The sequence below is a fragment of the Crinia signifera genome, chromosome 3 (genome assembly GCF_055691185.1).
Source record: "Crinia signifera chromosome 3, ASM5569118v1, whole genome shotgun sequence".
Lineage (NCBI taxonomy): Eukaryota > Metazoa > Chordata > Amphibia > Anura > Myobatrachidae > Crinia > Crinia signifera.
This window is the reverse complement of record NC_139219.1, coordinates 314,407,323-314,429,383: the sequence shown is the minus strand read 5'-3', so window position 1 is coordinate 314,429,383 and position 22,061 is coordinate 314,407,323. Positions and strand designations below refer to the sequence as shown.

The 22,061-nt window shown below is 45.0% G+C and overlaps 1 protein-coding gene across 3 annotated transcripts in view; it reads right to left on the bottom strand.

The window, feature by feature from the left end:
• The window catches only part of LOC146064792 (adhesion G protein-coupled receptor F5-like), a 199,314-nt gene that overhangs the window by 46,279 nt on the left and 130,974 nt on the right, over positions 1 to 22,061 (bottom strand). For 2 of the 3 annotated variants that reach the window (XM_083178663.1, XM_083178665.1), the window contains exons 4-5: positions 2,517 to 2,669; positions 1,344 to 1,508 (exon numbers count right to left, since the gene is read on the bottom strand). In XM_083178663.1, the coding sequence (XP_083034789.1) occupies positions 1,344 to 1,508; positions 2,517 to 2,669 (318 nt within the window). The remainder of the gene's footprint in view (positions 1 to 1,343; positions 1,509 to 2,516; positions 2,670 to 22,061) is intronic. The other variant, XM_083178666.1, reaches the window with a different exon arrangement.

The window sequence follows — 22,061 nt, the reverse complement described above, 5'->3', positions numbered from 1 at the left end:
CATAGGCCTCCGTCGGAACTGACCGGTCTTATTAACAGAGAGTGTACCCGGGTACTTAGAGTGAGTCGAGTATTGATTTTATGGTAATTCGCTAAAACTATTTGTTAGTATGACAGTTGGGTGTAATGTTCACTCATACTCTGTATTATCACTGTATCCAGGTGTAAATTAGTGGACCAGCTCGCCGGTCCAGCAGCGTATTGGAAGTAGTTTCTCAAACTGCAGTGATAGGCCGAGTACGGAGTGACTCAGAGTTACCAGTAGCTCCATTGTCCTTTTATGGTATATAGCATTTGTATGCATAGTGTGAGTTGTATTGCATTGATTTTATTCTGATATTGTGGAATTGTTGTGATGTCATTACGTAAAGAAGGCAGCCGTTCCCAGTGGCCGTGTTACAATAAAAGGTCAAAGTAATTCTTTTGTCGACTGTTCTGTGCCACCATCCTGTATCATGAGAAGACTCCCGACTGGTATCCGTGAGACCGGGGAAACACGACCCCCACCCCATCCCACCAGGTAACCCCTTTAGGTGCTTACACATACTTGTCATCATGTATGTAATATATGTGCTGCATGATCCCCCACGGATCTCCATCGATGTAAGCATCAGCCACCATGCCCGGCAGCAGAAACCATCCCCGACTCTTAAGAATGAATAAAGGGTCTGATTCGGTAAACTCCGCCCATCTCCCGGCCGAACAGCCCCCCCGCTATGTGAACGCTAACACAAACCCTCGAATGTGGCTGCATGGGTCGAAAAATCCTCCGATAGTAGCTCACCATCGAATGAAATTTCTGCCGCTCGTAAAGCAATGTCTGACTTCTTGCTCCCGGGGTTTGCGCATGCGTATATTTGCGCAAACCCTGACCATCGGGGATGGGGTCGAGTTCGGACCGATACAAACGGGTCTGAATCGGCACCAAAGTCACATAGACAGGACAATTTGCGATCTAGTACCCACGCACGGAACAATAGCAGTAACGATGTAGTAAGTATTGACCATTCAGCACAGATGATCAGGGGTCCATTTCACTGCATTAATGGCACGTGTGAGAGCATCATTAACAATCTTGAGCGTTCACACTAATAAATCGGTAACAATATCATTATCGTTCATATCGTTAATATATAATATATGTAAATGTGTGGAGGCCTTAAGGATAACTAGTAGATGGGCAACAATTAAAACATATTACTTAAAGGTCCACAGATATAACATGAACAATCAGTAGCAGAGTACTGTAGGTCACGTTCATATTACCACGCCCACTGCATCAAAACAAATTCATTATTATCCAATATTTAGTAATGGGATACTGGTGGGCTCACGTTCTCTCACCTGCATTAACCTGACAGTACTGAGAAGGGGTGCTTGTGCCTTTTATACAGGTGCAATTGTCTAGATTCGACGTGGAACAAACATCGTACGAGTTACAGATCGCATTGGGCCAGCTGTACCCATCTTCACAGGAACACTGGACACCTCCTCCGGTCTGGTTACACACTGGGGAAGAGAAGAGTACAAAGGGTGAGAATTCTGTTCAAATACCTGATATTCATTAATTCATTTGTTGAATCCTATTGGTTCCTTATGCTGGGTACACACCAGGACGACTAGGGCCCGATCCCCTCAATCTAGATCCAATTCCGACCAATTGGATGTAGATTGTGTGCTGATTGGGCCCTTTTCTGTCCTGGTGTGGACCGATACCGATCCGATGCGCGGTCCTGCTGGTCGGTCGGTCGTTATTGAGATCCTACCTGCTGCAGGTAGGATCTCAATGACAACCATACAGCCGGGTGCGGGTCGCCATCGGATCGGACCCGCTCACAGTGCACATCGTGAGCGGGTCGTGCCCCCCCGCGTCACCGTGAGCGGGTCGGACGAGACACTGATGACCCGCTCACGATGTGCATCGTGAGCGGGTCGTCCTGGTGTGTACCCCACATTAATCAGAGAATTAATTCAACTGCCGTGTTCACTAAATATTAAAAACAATCGATGCTGGAAAATGGTTGAAATATTTCCTATGAAACGCTTCATTCTGATATATTCTCATATTATTTTATATCTGCCGCAAAAATCTGGAGTTTGGACAGGGGGGCGCATACAGCTTCCGCTGCTGTCTCCTGTACTATGCAGACAGCAGCGGAGCCAGGGAGGAGGTGAATGGATGCCTGTGTGCGGACGGAGGCTGGAGCCACACGGAGGCTGGGAAAGCTGCTGGGCTTGCCCCCAGCATATCGGTTGGTGTCTCGGGGGTCTCAGCTGGTGGATTTCCAGACGATTGGAGAACAGGTGGATATCAGACCCCTAGTATCCTATGCGATACACTGCGGATGCTAAAAAGGCATCCGTGACGTGCCTCGGACCGCTGAACGTACAAATTACCATATGCGCAGCCCATCTGACCTCCGACTCCAATCGGATGCGCACAGGATCGTGTATCGGATCTGATGTCATACACATGCATTGGGCTAATGATGTTGTATTGCAGGTGGGAGGAGTTACCTGTGGTGACGCTGACGTTTGTAATTGTTGTGTCGTTAGATCCAATTACTATCGGCAGAGACAGGTTGTTGATGATGTAATCCTTTATCCGGATGGCATACGAGGGGTCAGGAAAACTGATCTCTAAATCCACCAGGTATACCGGAACCGCTGCTAGAATAAAGAGAATGTGTTATTATCATCAGAGTAACATTATAATAAGTCCCCTACTGCGAGCTGGCAGGGTATTACAAGTCTTCATGTCAGAGTTACAAGACCACATGAAGGCATCAGGTGGAAGGTTAAATGCTTCTATACATAACTCACAGAAATCCATTGTTCATTATAATCTCCAACCTGTAGGGTGCTTTATCCATAAGAATACGCACATCCGGTCTGGTTCATGATAAAATGCTCGCAGCTTAGCACGTGCGATCCTTAGCAGTGCAAATACAGGAGGAGGTTTAAACTGACATATAAATTGTAATAAATCGGTCTGAAATTTCGGGGCTACAGTACTTGCAAAAGCAGCCAGTATTTACCCTGAAAATATAAAGGTAATTGTCCTGCATGCATTGAACATGGAGGGTGATTCTGGTTGGTTTTCAAACACAAACTCCTTCTTTAATGGACCGAACCATGCTGTGCTGCAGCAGGGGCAGATGTAACATGTGCAGAGAGAGCCAGTATTGTGGCCGGGCCGGGTGAAAGGACACTTAATCTACCAATGTTGATTTAGATGTCTGACACAGTTATTGCCCCTCTGGTGTTTTGCCGTCCGTCCTGAACCGCAGCGTGTGAAATAGCTATAGATATTATTATTATAGAAATAGATATTACACATTAATCACCAGTAGGTGGCGATGTCTACTTAAGCTATATTTACAGTTTCTCTACAGGTGTTTATAAGACTATGGTGTCTATAAGCAGAATGTTAAGGATGCATATAGACCAATTTACCATGCAGATTGGACGTGCACAGTGTCAGACTGGGACACAGAGGGAAATGCAGTGATAGGGCCCCATGCTTAGGGATGTGCAGTGGCAAACGCAGGATTTTCAGAAGGGGGTTTCCAGAGGGGTGGAGCAAAGCACGGAGATGGACACTTAGGTGACCCAGTATATGCCGGGTCAGTTAAAGTATTATAGATAGACCAAATGTTTATAAATAATAATAATAATGAAAAAAAAATATATATATATATATATATATATATATTAGGGCGGAGTGAAAAAACTGAAATTGAGAAATTTAAAATCGGCTAGTGTGGAAAAGTTGTGACTTGACTTGAATAAGAAACGTGCAAAAGCATTTTGATCTGAATCAACATCTTCTGTTCTGGCAAGAGGCCTGAAGTTTCACTTTTTTGGTGAAAATGACGAAAACTATGAAGATGCTCCGATCTAGTTAAAACTATGTCAGGATGTCTTAGAGTGGTTCATTGATATACATTAGCATAGTAAAAGAGAGTACGAAATTGTCCTAGTGCAAAGTTAATGACTTTGGTGCGAGAAAAAATCCCTAATAATTGACCCATTTTCATGGTCACAATTGTGAATATTGTGTGTTTTCTCCTGAACGTGTTTATAATAGAAGAAGCACAAATACTCTAAATGGAATTTCGGTGACACTGTGTGAAATATAACTCTGAATAATAGCCCTTAATCAGAGCTGATCCCAGTACAAATTTGTTCTCAAAATGGGCAAAACAAATGCTGCATTGCAGGTGGGGCAGATGTAATGTGCTGAGAGAGTTAAATTTGGATGGGGTGTGTTGAAACTGAAATCTAAATTACAGTGTAAAAATAATGCAGCCGGTATTTACCTTCACAGAAACAAAATAACTCACACAAATCTAAAGGTGGCCATACATCTACAGATCGATTGTCAGATTGGGCCGGTTGGAACAAACAGCTGGTAATATCTGAATGACAGTTTTTCAGCATTTCAAAGCAAATGGTCAACTGTCATTTGCTCTCATCTTTTACCAGGATTTTGTTCCAACCAGACAGATCGGACAATAAATCTGTAGATGTATGGCCACCTTAAATCTCTCTGCACATGTTACATCTGCCACACCTGCAGTCCAGCATTTTTTTTGCCCATTTTGAGAACAAATTTGTACTGCGATCAGGTCTGATTAAGGGCCATTATGCAGTGTTATATTTCACACAGTGTCACTGAAATACATGAAATTGGATTTATGCTGCTCTCTTTGCAGTCCATATACAAAGATAAACAATCCTGTGTATATAAAAAAGAAATAACTGTTGCAGTCTGTTATTGAAAAACAGTAACTGTTACAATAAGTTCTACAAGTAACAGTGTAAACTGTCTAATGTATCATTTTACATATCACTTCTGTTTATTGACAGAAAAACAGTGTTGCATCCCCTATGCTGGGAACATGATTGGGCGGCATTACAGCATATAATTATGCCAAAGATAAGCCAATATATTAACCGTTAAATACGTTAAAGTGTATTATGATGTAATAAATTGTAAGCTTGCAGCAGGGCCCTCTAACCCCCAAGTCTGTCTGTCATTACCCAGTTTGTTTTATCACTGTCTACTATTGTAAAGCGCAACGTAATCTGCTGAGCTATATAAGAAACTGTAAATAAATAAATAAACAAATACATCTAATGTTTAGGGGGAAAAAAACAAGAACACTGATTCAAAAAATAACAGGTTAATCATTCTATGAGTGGTGTCCAGCAGTACATATATGCCAATCACTGTGTTCATTTCTAGGCAGCAGGGCCGTCTTAACAGCAGTGTGTGCACCTGGGCAAAGCAATGCCCTGGGGCCCTTACCCATTCTCCCCTCCTAGGGGTGGGGGGTGCTATCAGCAGCAGCAGCTTTGATGTCCCACGGGTGGCAGGGGGTGCTCTATCTTCCATTCAACATGTAGGACCTGGAGCAGTAACTTCTGCTAATTACTCCTTTACTGCACAGGTGGTGGGAGGGTGAACACTAACGTGTGGAAGGGGGCACTGAGCTGTATGAAGGGTCCCTTGTAAATGACTTCCAGTGAGGTAGGGGGTGTTTTATACACAGGGGACGGTTGGATAATTGAGTGGGCTTAATATTCGTCATTTTCCGGTGGAAGGGCAGCTTGTTTGACTGCAGATATCGCCATTATCTGGAAATAGATTTCTTAGCCTAGTATAAAAACCTAGAGTCCCAACTTTCAGGAGGTGCTGGGGACTTGGGGATCAGAGATCAGGAGCCAGAGCAATCCATTGACAAAAATATAAAACTACACCAGACGTTTGGAGCTGGAGCAGGGACCGGCTGTTTGAAGGCTGATATCTCTGGTTCTGGGCATGATAGAGACAAGCCGCTAGTGTCAGAGAGAACCTGAGAAATATGACTGGAAATTGTAATTAACAGGTCGGATGTGGACTGCTGCTTTGAAGTTGGATATCTGCAGTTCCCCAGGGCCGATTTTCAAAATTCTGGTATCCCTGGAAAAAGGGGATCCTCAGCTATCAACATAGAGCCCTTATACGCATGGGGCCCCTGGGCAAGTGCCCATTAAGCCCATACAAAAAGATGGCCCTGCTAGGCAAGATTGATTAGCAATACTTATTACAGCATAATGCACTTTAATGTATTTAACTGTTAATATATTGGCTTATCTTTGGCATAATTATATGCTGTAATGCAGCTGCAGGTGGGGCAGATGTAACATGTGCAGAGGGAATTAATGTGGCCATACATCTACAGATTTATTGTCCGATCTGTCTGTTTGGAACAAAATACTGGTAATGGATGAGAGCACTTTGCTTTGAAATGTTGGAAAACTGCCAAAAACTGTCATTCAGATATTACCAGGTATTTGTTCCAACCAGCCCGATCTGACAATCGATCTGTAGATGTATGGCCACCTTTAGATTTGTGTTGAGTTATTTTGTTTCTGTGCAGGGTAAATACCTGCTGCATTATTTTTCACTGCAATTTAGATTTCAGTTTCAACACACCCCACCCAAATTTAACTCTTAGCACGTTACATCTGCCCCACCTGCAATGCAGCATTTGTTTTGCCCATTTTGAGAACAAATTTGTACTGCGATCAGGTCTGATTAAGGGCTATTATGCAGTGTTATATTTCACACAGTGTCACTGAAATTCCATTTAGAGTATTTGTGCTTCTTCTATTATAAACACGTTCAGGAGAAAACACACAATATTCACAATTGTGACCATGGAAATGGGTCAATTATCCGGGATTTTTTCTCCCGCCAGTCAGTCACTTTGCACTAGGACAAGCTCGTACTCTCTGTTACTATGCTAAAGTATATTAATGAACCACTCTAAGACATCCTGACATAATTATAACTAAATCGGAGCATCTTCATAAGTTTCGTTATTTTCACCTAAAAAGTGAAACTTTAGGCCTCTTGCCAGAACAAAAGATGTTGACTCAGATCAAAATGCTTTTGCACATTTCTTATTCAGGTCAAGTCACAACTTTCCCACACTAGCCGATTTTGAATTTCTCAATTTCAGTTTTTTCACTCCGCCCTAATATATATATACATACATACATACATAAACATACAGGGGTGTCAACAGCAGTGTAGACCCCTGGGCATAGCAATGTATTGGGGCCCCTACCGATCCTCCAGCGGTAGGTGTGGGGGAAGCTTTGATGTCCCACGGGCGGTAGGGGGTATTATATCAACCACTCAGCATGTACAGTAGGGCCTGGATCAATAATTTCCACTAATTACCCCTTTACTGCACAGATGGTGGAAGATGGGGTGGGAGAAGAGGGCATTGGGCTGAATGAAGGGGCCCTGATACATAACTTCCAGGGTGGTAGAGGATGTTTAATATGCAGAGGAGGGGTGTATAGTGGAGTGGGCTCATTATTCATAATTTTCTGGTGGGAGGACAGCTTGCTTGACTGCAGATATCTCCAGTTCCCGTAATTAGATTTCTTAGATTTTACTGGAATTAAATCTAGAGAATCCCACCTACCAAATGGTATTGGGGACTACTGGATCAGAGTTCAGGAGGGAGAGCAATCTGCCAACGAGTATATAGAACTACATACCAGGTGTGTGGAGCTGGAGCAGTAACCAGCTGCTGGAAGGCTGATATCTCTGGTAGTGGTCAAGGTAGAGACAAGCTACCAGTGTCCTTCAAAGGGGAAGAGTCCCAGCTTTTGGAATATACCCTCAGAAAAACTCTAAGCCAGAAATAACCTGAAATATCTGACTGGGAAGAGCAATTTACAGGCTTGGATGGGGACCACTGCTTTGAAGTCAGATATCTCCGGTTCCCAAGGGCCGTTTTTTACAATTCTTGTACCTATGGAAAGAGGGGACCCTCAGCTTTCAGCTGAGGGCCCTAAGACTCCTGGGGGGGTTTTCTGGGTACTCAGAAACCCCCCCTGCGTGCGCTACTGATGTGTCCAGTCCTCACAGAGGTTTGCCAGCCAATTAATCAAATAGTAATGTATATATGAGTACACAATCTGGGATATGACATTAAAGAAAGTAGCGGACCCACTGGATTTCCCCTGTACAGTATATACCTCCCAACTCTGCTGCTCCTGAAAAATCGGTGTGGCCGCAGGTGAAGGGTGCAGGGCCTCAGATGGAGGGGAGTGGTCGAGCGACACGCCCCCTAGTTTTCATCATTTTCGGGGAGTGCTCAGCACTCCTCGAACAGCTGTGCAACCCACGACTCCCCTCTTTGCATGCACAAGGTCGGCATAGACAAACAGTCCACACAAACAAAAGTCGACATGAAAATTGTCAACACCTGAATAAAGTTGATGTGAGTTTTTCATGATTTTTTGGGGTGTTCATTTATAGGTTTCATCACATGGACTCTGTATTAGTGTCCACTGTCCCCTGGCATTGCTCGGTGCACTCACCCTGCTTCACCGTACCCAATCAGAGCCCATGTGGTTTCTGATGCAGCTTGGTCAGCAAAGAAAACCAGCATGCAAATGGGCTAAACCATTCTGCACTGCAGGTGGGGCAGATGTAACATGTACAGAGAGCATAGGTATTTCTATATTGGGTGCTCTAGTCGTGGCAAAAAAATTGCCGGCAAAATGGCTGCTGTGCCTGCGCAGTAGGAATTTTGTCTCCGGCACATGGCAGACTCCATGTTTCCGGAGATCTGCGCATGGGCAGTAGGCTCTGGCAGTGTTCCTGCACACTTGTGTCTGTGTCCCGAGAATACATATTATAGGGCTGCAAGGAGACAAGCTGCAATACGATCAGCTATAACATCAATTACAGTCAGTAGTCACCTTCTTCATTCCCAACAGTGAATGCGAGTGGTCTGACCTGTCTCACTAGACAATAACATAGGGCCTTATTTTAGTTCACTCTTTCTGACAAAATCCTTCTTAGATGGACAAAACCATGTGCACTGCAGGGGAGCAGATGTAATATGTGCAGAGAGAATTAGATTTGGGTGAGTTATTTTGTTTCTGTGCAGGGTAAATACGGACTGCTTTATTTTTACACTGCAATATAGATCTCACTTTGAAGTAAAACCCCACCCAAATCTAATTATCTCTGCACAAGTAACATCTGCCCCCATGCAGTGCACATGGTTTTGTCCATCTAAGAAGGATTTTGTCAGAAAGAGTGAACTAGAATAACCCCCACTGGGTGGCAAGTAAGAGCCACTTAACCCATCTAGTCTGCCTCTTTTATAAGCTTATAATAACCTCAAACCCTATTTGATCCGTAGGTCTTTGTAAGGAGATCCTTATGTCTAGGCCAAGTGTGTTCAAATTGCTGTACAGCTGTCTTAGCCTCTAGCACCTCTGATGGGAGGCTATTCCACTTGTCCACTACCCTTTCTGTGTAGTAGTTTTTCCCCAAATAAACTTCCCCTCCAGTGTCAGTGCATCTTCTCATGTACTTGTACTTCTCTTCTTTTGAAGAATGTTTCCCTCCTGGACCTTGTTATATATGAATGTCTCTATGATGTCTCACCTTTCTGCTCCAAACTATACATATTAAGATCTTTTAGTCCTTCCGGTAAACAGTGGTGTCAAGAAGGGTTCGGTATGATTTACCTACAATCAAAATCCCGATGGTCAAAATACCGACAGCAATTGACCGACGATCAAAATACCGACAAGGTCAAAATACCGACATGGTCAAAATACCGACATCTAAAATATAGACAGGTCAAATATTAGACACATGTTTTGCATATTTTTTTGGGGTCTGTATGTTGACATAGGTCGACATGAACCCCATGCTTCGGGCACGGTGCCTCGCTGAAAGTCGGTTTCAATAAAAAAAAAATTTCGGTATTTTGACCGTCTGTCAATGGCTGTCGGTATTTTGACCGTCGGGATTTTGATTGTAGGTAAATTGACCGCATCCCGTCACGAACTATAGAGGCGCACATGCTCAATAATGACCTGAGGCAAATAGCATTGGGATATTGATCCGATCTGACAACACCTTGTGATATTGCAGCAACTATAAAACAGTTTGGAAGGATTTGGAAAGGTAAAATGCTCCTAGCATTACGTACTTCACCTTGGACAGTATCCTTGTCGCTGTACATGCCTGTTGTACATTCTAAAAAAAGCCCACTGGGCAAAAACACAACCCAGTGTGAAAAGCTTTGCTCCAGGTACTATACAGCACATTGCCATTACTGCAGTTTACATCACTTATTTTGATGCTTTTACTTTTTTATTTATTTATTGATGATTTTCTTTTTTTTATTTTACCATTATGGGGGGTATTCAATTAAGTGACATTTTTTTCCATTAGTCGAAAAAACTGGACTTTTTGCAGTTTTTTTTAGGTCAAATTTAGATTTGATTCGCTCAAAGCGCTGATTTTTCAACTAGTCGAAAAAACATCACGGTCCTAAATCACATACTGTAGATCAAAGATGTGTTAGAATGAGCCGGGACAGTCTCTGAACCAGCTCTGTTATCCCTTAGCAGCCATGTTATCAGCTGCTCAGCCAGGCAGGTGGCCATATTCCCCTATTGATCTGTTATATAACTTCCACCCTTGGACCATGTACTGTCCTCACTTACTGGTTATCCATATGTGTTGGATATATGAACCGAAGGAACAGGTGCAAACCTCCTGAATGGCCATTCGATGACCTTTCACATTAAAGTCCCAGTAGGTGGCTTTAAGGTTCCTTGTAAACAAGCCACATCGATGAAGTGACCTTCAGGTCTGCTCCTGGCTTCAATGTTGAAATTTGTTGCTCCAGAAACAGTGATGTTGCCAAAATAAAACTGACAGGTTGCTTCTAGATACAGTCTGACAGGTACCTATAGATGCACCCTTACTTACAGGTTACTATGGAAACACTCTGAAAGGTTACTATGGATACACTCTGACAGGTTACTATGGAAACACGTTGACGGATAACCATGGATGCACTCTGAAAGATTACTATGGATACACTCTGACAGGTATTAACCATCCATGCATTCTGATAGGTTACTATGGATGCACTCTGCTAGGTAACTATGGATGCACTCTAATAGGTTGCTATGGATGCACTCTAATAGGTTGCTATGGATGCATGCTGAGGTAACTATGGAAACACTGTGACAGGTTGCTATGGATACACTTGGACAGGTAACTATTGATGCACTCTGACAGGTAACTTTGGATGCACTCTGACAGGTTACTATGGATGCACTCTGTAACTCTGGATGCACTCTGACTAATTACTATGGATGCACTCTGACAGGTAACTTTGGACGCACTCTGTAACTATGGATGCACTCTGACAGGTTACTATGGATGCACTCTGACAGGTTACTATGGATGCACTCTGACAGGTTACTATGGATGCACTCTGACAGGATACTATGGATGCACTCTGACAGGTTACTATGGATGCACTCTGACAGGTTACTATGGATGCACTCTGACAGGTTACTATGGATGCACTCTGACAGGTTACTATGGATGCACTCTGACAGGTTACTATGGATGCACTCTGACAGGTTACTATGGAAACACTCTGACAGGTTACTATGGATGCACTCTGACAGATTACTATGGATGCACTCTGACAGGTTACTATGGATGCACTCTGACAGGTTACTATGGATGCACTCTGACAGGTTACTATGGATGCACTCTGACAGGTTACTATGGATGCACTCTGACTAATTACTATGGATGCACTCTGACTAATTACTATGGATGCACTCTGACAGGTTGCTATGGATGCACTCTGACTAATTACTATGGATGCACTCTGACAGGTTGCTATGGATGCACTCTGACAGGTTACTATGGATGCACTCTGACAGGTTGCTATGGATGCACTCTGACAGGTTACTATGGATGCACTCTGACAGGTTGCTATGGATGCACTCTGACTAATTACTATGGATGCACTCTGACAGGTAACTTTGGACGCACTCTGTAACTATGGATGCACTCTGACAGGTTACTATGGATGCACTCTGACAGGTTACTATGGATGCACTCTGACAGGTATTAACCATCCATGCATTCTGATAGGTTACTATGGATGCACTCTGCTAGGTAACTATGGATGCACTCTAATAGGTTGCTATGGATGCACTCTAATAGGTTGCTATGGATGCATGCTGAGGTAACTATGGAAACACTGTGACAGGTTGCTATGGATACACTTGGACAGGTAACTATTGATGCACTCTGACAGGTAACTTTGGATGCACTCTGACAGGTTACTATGGATGCACTCTGTAACTCTGGATGCACTCTGACTAATTACTATGGATGCACTCTGACAGGTAACTTTGGACGCACTCTGTAACTATGGATGCACTCTGACAGGTTACTATGGATGCACTCTGACAGGTTACTATGGATGCACTCTGACAGGTTACTATGGATGCACTCTGACAGGATACTATGGATGCACTCTGACAGGTTACTATGGATGCACTCTGACAGGTTACTATGGATGCACTCTGACAGGTTACTATGGATGCACTCTGACAGGTTACTATGGATGCACTCTGACAGGTTACTATGGATGCACTCTGACAGGTTACTATGGAAACACTCTGACAGGTTACTATGGATGCACTCTGACAGATTACTATGGATGCACTCTGACAGGTTACTATGGATGCACTCTGACAGGTTACTATGGATGCACTCTGACAGGTTACTATGGATGCACTCTGACTAATTACTATGGATGCACTCTGACTAATTACTATGGATGCACTCTGACAGGTTGCTATGGATGCACTCTGACTAATTACTATGGATGCACTCTGACAGGTTGCTATGGATGCACTCTGACAGGTTACTATGGATGCACTCTGACAGGTTGCTATGGATGCACTCTGACAGGTTACTATGGATGCACTCTGACAGGTTGCTATGGATGCACTCTGACTAATTACTATGGATGCACTCTGACAGGTAACTTTGGACGCACTCTGTAACTATGGATGCACTCTGACAGGTTACTATGGATGCACTCTGACAGGTTGCTATGGATGCACTCTGACAGGTTGCTATGGATGCACTCTGACAGGTTACTATGGATGCACTCTGACAGGTTACTATGGATGCACTCTGACAGGTTACTATGGATGCACTCTGACAGGTTGCTATGGATGCACTCTGACAGGTTGCTATGGATGCACTCTGACAGGTTGCTATGGATGCACTCTGACAGATTACTATGGATGCACTCTGACAGGTTACTATGGATGCACTCTGACAGGTTACTATGGATGCACTCTGACAGGTTACTATGGATGCACTCTGACAGGTTACTATGGATGCACTCTGACTAATTACTATGGATGCACTCTGACTAATTACTATGGATGCACTCTGACAGGTTGCTATGGATGCACTCTGACTAATTACTATGGATGCACTCTGACAGGTTGCTATGGATGCACTCTGACAGGTTACTATGGATGCACTCTGACAGGTTGCTATGGATGCACTCTGACAGGTTACTATGGATGCACTCTGACAGGTTACTATGGATGCACTCTGACAGGTTACTATGGATGCACTCTGACAGGTTACTATGGATGCACTCTGACAGGTTACTATGGATTCACTCTGACAGGTGCTATGGATGCAGTCTGACAGGTTGCTATGGATGCACTCTGACAGGTTACTATGGATGCACTCTGACAGGTTGCTATGGATGCACTCTAACAGGTTGCTATGGATGCACTCTGACAGGTTACTATGGATGCACTCTGACAGGTTACTATGGATGCACTCTGACAGGTTGCTATGGATGCACTCTAACAGGTACCCATGGATGCACTCTGACAGGTTACTATGGATGTACTCTGACAGGTTGCTATGGATGCACTCTGACAGGTTACTATGGATGCACTCTGACAGATTACTATGGATGCACTCTGACAGGTTGCTATGGATGCACTCTGACAGGTTACTATGGATGCACTCTGACAGGTTGCTATGGATGCACTCTGACAGGTTACTATGGATGTACTCTGACAGGTTGCTATGGATGCACTCTGACAGGTTACTATGGATGCACTCTGACAGATTACTATGGATGCACTCTGACAGGTTGCTATGGATGCACTCTGACAGGTTGCTATGGATGCACTCTGACAGGTTGCTATGGATGCACTCTGACAGGTTACTATGGATGCACTCTGACTAATTACTATGGATGCACTCTAACAGGTAACCATGGATGCACTCTGACAGGTTGCTATGGATGCACTCTGACAGGTTGCTATGGATGCACTCTGACAGGTTACTATGGATGCACTCTGACAGGTTACTATGGATGCACTCTGACAGGTTACTATGGATGCACTCTGACTAATTACTATGGATGCACTCTGACTAATTACTATGGATGCACTCTGACAGGTTGCTATGGATGCAGTCTGACAGGTTACTATGGATGCACTCTGACAGGTTACTATGGTTGCACTCTGACAGGTTACTATGGATGCAGTCTGACAGGTTACTATGGATGCACTCTGACAGATTACTATGGATGCACTCTGACAGGTTACTATGGATGCACTCTGACAGGTTACTATGGATGCAGTCTGACAGGTTACTATGGATGCACTCTGACAGATTACTATGGATGCACTCTGACAGGGTACTATGGATGCACTCTGACAGGGTACTATGGATGCAGTCTGACAGGTTGCTATGGATGCACTCTGACAGGTTGCTATGGATGCACTCTGACAGGTTGCTATGGATGCACTCTGACAGGTTGCTATGGATGCACTCTGACAGGGTACTATGGATGCAGTCTGACAGGTTACTATGGATGCACTCTGACAGGTTACTATGGATGCACTCTGACAGGTTACTATGGATGCACTATGACAGGTTACTATGGATGCACTCTGACAGGTTACTATGGATGCACTCTGACAGGTTGCTATGGATGCACTCTGACAGGTTGCTATGGATGCACTCTGACAGGTTACTATGGATGCACTCTGACAGGTTACTATGGATGCAGTCTAACAGGTTACTATGGATGCAGTCTGACAGGTTACTATGGATGCACTCTGACAGGTTACTATGGATGCAGTCTGACAGGTTACTATGGATGCACTCTGACAGGTTACTATGGATGCACTCTGACAGGTTACTATGGATGCACTCTGACAGGTTACTATGGATGCACTCTGACAGGTTGCTATGGATGCACTCTGACAGGTTGCTATGGATGCACTCTGACAGGTTGCTATGGATGCACTCTGACAGGTTGCTATGGATGCACTCTGACAGGTTGCTATGGATGCACTCTGACAGGTTGCTATGGATGCACTCTGACAGGTTGCTATGGATGCACTCTGACAGGTTGCTATGGATGCACTCTGACAGGTTACTATGGTTGCACTCTGACAGATTACTATGGATGCACTCTGACAGGTTACTATGGATGCACTCTGACAGGTTACTATGGATGCACTCTGACTAATTACTATGGATGCACTCTGACAGATTACTATGGATGCACTCTGACAGGTTGCTATGGATGCACTCTGACAGGTTGCTATGGATGCACTCTGACAGGTTACTATGGATGCACTATGACAGGTTACTATGGATGCAATCTGACAGGTTACTATGGATGCACTCTGACAGGTTACTATGGATGCACTCTGACAGGTTACTATGGATGCACTCTGACAGGTTACTATGGATGCACTCTGACAGGTTACTATGGATGCACTCTGACAGGTTACTATGGATGCACTCTGACAGGTTACTATGGATGCACTCTGACAGGTTACTATGGATGCACTCTGACAGGTTGCTATGGATGCACTCTGACAGGTTGCTATGGATGCACTCTGACAGGTTACTATGGATGCACTCTCACAGGTTGCTATGGATGCACTCTGACAGGTTACTATGGATGCACTCTGACAGGTTACTATGGATGCACTCTCACAGGTTGCTATGAAAACACTCTGATAGGTAACTATGGATGCACTCTGCAAAAAATAGGTAGATGGGGTATCTGTTGCGCAAGCGGCTCTTATGTAAGGCGAATACAGGCAAAAAGGGACCACCTTCACTTCCGAAAATGTATGTGTGAAAAAGAATAGCCCTTCACCTATCAAAAAGCGCTATATATACGGTACTTCCCCGGTTTATATGGACATCAGGGGCGAAATGTAATAGGGTGCGTTTTTTTAGACATGTGCGATTTTTGGTCAAAAACGGCCGAAATCGCACATTTTCCGAAAATCGCACATTTAATAGGTTAAAAATCGCGGTAAAAAGCGCACTTTTTACCGCGAAATCGCACATTTTAAAGATGCGATTTTCAGTCACACTGAAAATCGCATCCAGATGTTTTCCCATAGGAAACTATAGAACTCGCATATGTAATAGGATGCGAGTTCTAAAGTCGCATATGGGACCTTACCAAAAAACGCAAAAAAAATAGACCAGCTTCTTGCTGGCGATTTTTACAGAACCATGCACAAATCTGTGTGATCTGTGCATGGTTCTGTCCAAAAAAAGGCTAAAAGTTAAAGTAATAAAAAAAAACGGCGTGGGGTCCCCCCTCCAGAGCATAAACAGCCCCGGGCTGAAAGAGCCGGTCCTGGTTTCATAAAATCACAGGAACAAACAAGTTGGGGTTCCGTGCATTTTATAAAACCAGCACCAGGCTCAAGGGCCGGTCCTGGTTCCCAAAATACGGGGGACAAAATGACTAGGGGTCCCCCGTATTTCAAGAACCAGCACCGGGCCCAACCAGCCAGCAGGGTAATGCCACAGCCGGGGGGAGACTTTTTATACAAGTCCCCCCGGCCAAAGCATTTAGCCCTCTGACCGGTCAGCATGGGCAGGGGTCCTGAGGGAGTGGGGACCCCCCCAAAGAAGGGGTCCCCCCCCTCCAGAACTTACCAGCCCATGCTGAAGCCCGGGGCTGTCCTCGATGCCCCTGGGCGGTGGGCATCGAGCTGATATTTGGTGTAAAAAAATAGATAAACTATTGTTTTTTACTGTGGCACTACAAGTGCCAGCAAGCCTCCCCAGCAAGCTGGGACTTGGAGAACCACAAGTCCCAGCCTGCTGGGCATTAAAGGGCCCGCTGGCACTTGTAGTTCCACAGTTAAAAAAATAGTGCACAAAACACACTGACACACATTTTAAATAAAACTTTAATACACACATTACACACATACTAATACTTACCTATCTTCTTCCCGTAGGTAGCCCTGGTCCTGATGTCCTCCGGTCCTGTGTCGGCGTTCCTCTTCATGTCGACGTCCTTCTTGAAGTCGACGTCCCTGTCGGCGATGGCGTCCGGTGTCCGGGTCCGACGAAATCCATGGAGGAAGCTGTGGAAGGAAACCATACTCACCTGTCCCAGCGCGACGTAGTCCAGGTAAGGGTCTTGGAAAAAAAACAAACCGACACCCGAATCCAAGCGGACACGACGGAGACGCACGTGTGTTTGTTTACATCGTGCGGCTCCGCCTCCCGAATGCCGCTATTGGCCGCCTTGCGGCCTAGCGTCTCCTGATTGGCCGCTAGGCCGCAAGGCGGCCAATAGCGGCATTCGGGAGGCGGAGCCGCACGATGTAAACACCGTGCGTCTCCGTCGTGTCCGCTTGGATTCGGGTGTCGGTTTGTTTTTTTTCCAAGACCCTTACCTGGACTACGTCGCGCTGGGACAGGTGAGTATGGTTTCCTTCCACAGCTTCCTCCATGGATTTCGTCGGACCCGGACACCGGACGCCATCGCCGACAGGGACGTCGACTTCAAGAAGGACGTCGACATGAAGAGGAACGCCGACACAGGACCGGAGGACATCAGGACCAGGGCTACCTACGGGAAGAAGATAGGTAAGTATTAGTATGTGTGTAATGTGTGTATTAAAGTTTTATTTAAAATGTGTGTCAGTGTGTTTTGTGCACTATTTTTTTAACTGTGGAACTACAAGTGCCAGCGGGCCCTTTAATGCCCAGCAGGCTGGGACTTGTGGTTCTCCAAGTCCCAGCTTGCTGGGGAGGCTTGCTGGCACTTGTAGTGCCACAGTAAAAAACAATAGTTTATCTATTTTTTTACACCAAATATCAGCTCGATGCCCACCGCCCAGGGGCATCGAGGACAGCCCCGGGCTTCAGCATGGGCTGGTAAGTTCTGGAGGGGGGGGACCCCTTCTTTGGGGGGGTCCCCACTCCCCCAGGACCCCTGCCCATGCTGACCGGTCAGAGGGCTAAATGCTTTGGCCGGGGGGACTTGTATAAAAAGTCTCCCCCCGGCTGTGGCATTACCCTGCTGGCTGGTTGGGCCCGGTGCTGGTTCTTGAAATACGGGGGACCCCTAGTCATTTTGTCCCCCGTATTTTGGGAACCAGGACCGGCCCTTGAGCCTGGTGCTGGTTTTATAAAATGCACGGAACCCCAACTTGTTTGTTCCTGTGATTTTATGAAACCAGGACCGGCTCTTTCAGCCCGGGGCTGGTTATGCTCTGGAGGGGGGACCCCACGCCGTTTTTTTTTTAATTTTATTTTTTTACCCAAAATCGCATATATGAAAATGCGCACATTTTCATGACTGAAAATGCGCACATTTTCATGACTGGAAATCGCGGCAAATCGCATTTTTTGCCGCTAATTCGCATCTCATTACATATGCGAATTCGCGGCAAAAAACGCGATTTTTAAAGGTGCGATTTGGTGCGATTTATTTTTAGTCTAAAAAAACGCACCCTATTACATTTCGCCCCAGGTGTTTTCCTTCCAGAGATCTCTTGATGAATATGTAAAACAAGAGACAGAGAGCTCCGCCCCGTATAGTACTGATATGACAACTTCAAACTATGCCTTATGAATTAGGCTATAATAACAGGAGAAAAATAAATATATGCAGGGAATTCCCCCTCCCAGGGTCCTCGCACTAATCGGTGTGCAAGGTGCGTATCGAGAATTCCTTGTTCTCCCCGGATAATCACACGTGTTTTCAGTAAATGTAGGTGTCAACTCAGCGGCGTAACTACATTTTGGGCGCCCCCCCGCCGTTAAAGGGAGGGCGCCCAGCCACTCACCCGCCCCTCCGCCCGCCGCCCGCGGCACCAACCCCCGCAGTCTTACCTAGGTTCAGTACACGCTGGTCCCGGCTCCCTTCTTCTGCTATGAGGACCACCACAAAATGTCCGCCCCCGTAGAGCAGACAGTTTCAGAGAACTGTGTGCTATATGGGGGCGGCCATTTTGTGGTGGTCCTCAGCAGAAGAAGGGAGCCGGGACCAGCGCATACTGAACACAGGTAAAGACTGGGGATGGGGGGGTTTGCGGGGGTTGGTGCGGCGGGCAGTGGGCGGCAGGGTGTAACGTAACTATAGCACTGCAGCCCCCGGCGCCCGCACATGCATAGCGCCCCCCTGCGGTCGCGGGGGCTGCGGTGCTATAGTTACGCCACTGTGTCAACTATAATTATATAAAAACGATCTTTTAATACAGTGGGGTATAGATATACAATAAAAAGGGAGCTAGGGTACTCATCTCATGGGTTAAGGATGTCCAGTGGTCCAAATGATATTAGATCAAAAACGGGGCCCCGTTTTTTAGTCCTTCTGGTATTCCAAGGCACACGGGAGCAGCAGATCTCATCAAGTGGGACAAAAGTAATACCAGAATACCATATCTATACCCCATTGTAATAAAGGATCGTTTTTATATAATTGTGTAATAAGCCGGAAAGTATATTAATTAGTTCCCTTTTCCTTTCCTCTAGCAGGTAAGTGAATTAACTGTAGGAATGTCCATGGCAATGTTTCTTTCTTTTATATATCAGGTATTTTATTTTACAAGTTAAAACATTAAAAAGTATATGCAATAAACATTACATTAATACAGTAACAAAGATAGTTACGATCATGACGGACACAAAACACAGAACTATAAGAATTTATATATAGATATTCAACATACTGTAGATATACTGTTACCATTTTCATATGACATCAAAATGACAATATTATCACTATTATATGCTAAAATACTTCTTTATTATTGCGCAATAATATACCTGCTGCAGCTGTAAACTGTTACTTAGTCTCTCTATTTATTAGGTAGTCACTATAACCAAAGCAGCTATTTTTGTATTATAGATTGGAGTTCCGCACTGAGTATCCTGGCAATGGGCTTACTGTATTTGTAATCCACAAGTGAAAGTGAATCAGGTAATAATTGCTGGCTTTCTCACAATGTAACAACACTGTAACAACACTGCAACAACACTGTATATATCCTCTCTCCACTTTTCTTCATATCCTTGGCCTAAGCGTGTAAGTCACTGTACCATGAAGCCAGCTGTATAAAGTCTTACACCTTATTGCTTATTACTGTCACTATTTCTCCATCAAATAATATTAGTCAGGGAAAGCAACTTCTTCTCTCCTTCTGATGAGGAAGCACAAAAATGTCTGCCTGTTGTACAGTTAATCTGAGGTAACCGCAGTCTCTGTGTTACCCTTCATTAGGGTGTTAGCATCTTTTAACCTTCCTAGGATAGTACATCTTTCAATATATACATTTGGGTGAGAGAAGAGCGTATTACAGCCTTTCTGCGGTAAATGTCTCTTTTCTGTGGCTTGTGCATATACATAGCAGACTTTAGTTCTATGAGGTAAAATGTCCTTTTCTGAGGTAAAATGTATTTAAACTTTATACAGCTTTGTAGGTATTTATAAGAACACCTCTTTCCCATACTTGCCTACTTTTGAAAAGTAGTTTCAGGGAGATTATTGATTGGCGTTGAGGGGGCGTATCACATTCTACACAAGGGGCGTGTCTATCCCCACCTATGGGCGTGTCTACTGTCACTCAGGGGTGTGTTCTGCCGTGCAGGTAAAAACTAAAGTACAAAGTGCAGTACTGGCTACAAACTGATATCTCTGCTACATTACACAGCATCACCCCATCACATAGCAGGCCTATAATTGACATCACACAGGAGGGCTACACACTGATGTCACAGCTACATCACACAGCAGGGCTACACACTGATGTCACAGCTACATTACACAGCAGGGCTACACACTGATGTCACAGCTACATTACACAGCAGGGCTACACACTGACGTCACAGCTACATTACACAGGAGTGCTACACACTGACGTCACAGCTACATTACACAGGAGGGCTACACACTGACGTCACAGCTACACCACACAGCAGGGCTACACACTGACATCACAGCTACATCACACAGCAGGGCTACACACTGACGTCACAGCTACATCACACAGCAGGGCTACACACTGACGTCACAGCTACATTACACAGGAGGGCTACACACTGACGTCACAGCTACCCCACACAGCAGGGCTACACACTGACGTCACAGCTACATCACACAGCAGGGCTACACACTGACGTCACAGCTACATCACACAGCAGGGCTACACACTGACGTCACAGCTACATCACACAGCAGGGCTACAAACTGACGTCACAGCTACATCACACAGCAGGGCTACACACTGATGTCACAGCTGCATTACACAGCAGGGCTACACACTGACTTCACAGCTACATCACACAGCAGGGCTACACACTGACGTCACAGCTGCATTACACAGCAGGGCTACACACTGACTTCACAGCTACATCACACAGCAGGGCTACACACTGATGTCACAGCTACCCCACACAGCAGGGCTACACACTGACGTCACAGCTACATCACACAGCAGGGCTACACACTGATGTCACAGCTACATCACACAGCAGGGCTACACACTAATGTCACAGCTACATTACACAGCAGGGCTACACACTGACGTCACAGCTGCATTACACAGCAGGGCTACACACTGACGTCACAGCTGCATTACACAGCAGGGCTACACACTGACGTCACAGCTACATCACACTGGAGTGCTACACACTGACGTCACAGCTACGTTACACAGCACTGCTTAACACTAACAACGTTATACATGGCCCCACCCCCATATTAAACACAGCACATTGCACACACACCATTGTACATTATACACAGCCCCTCCACATTACACCCAGTACACACAGCACATTGTACACAATCCCATAGTACAATATACACTACA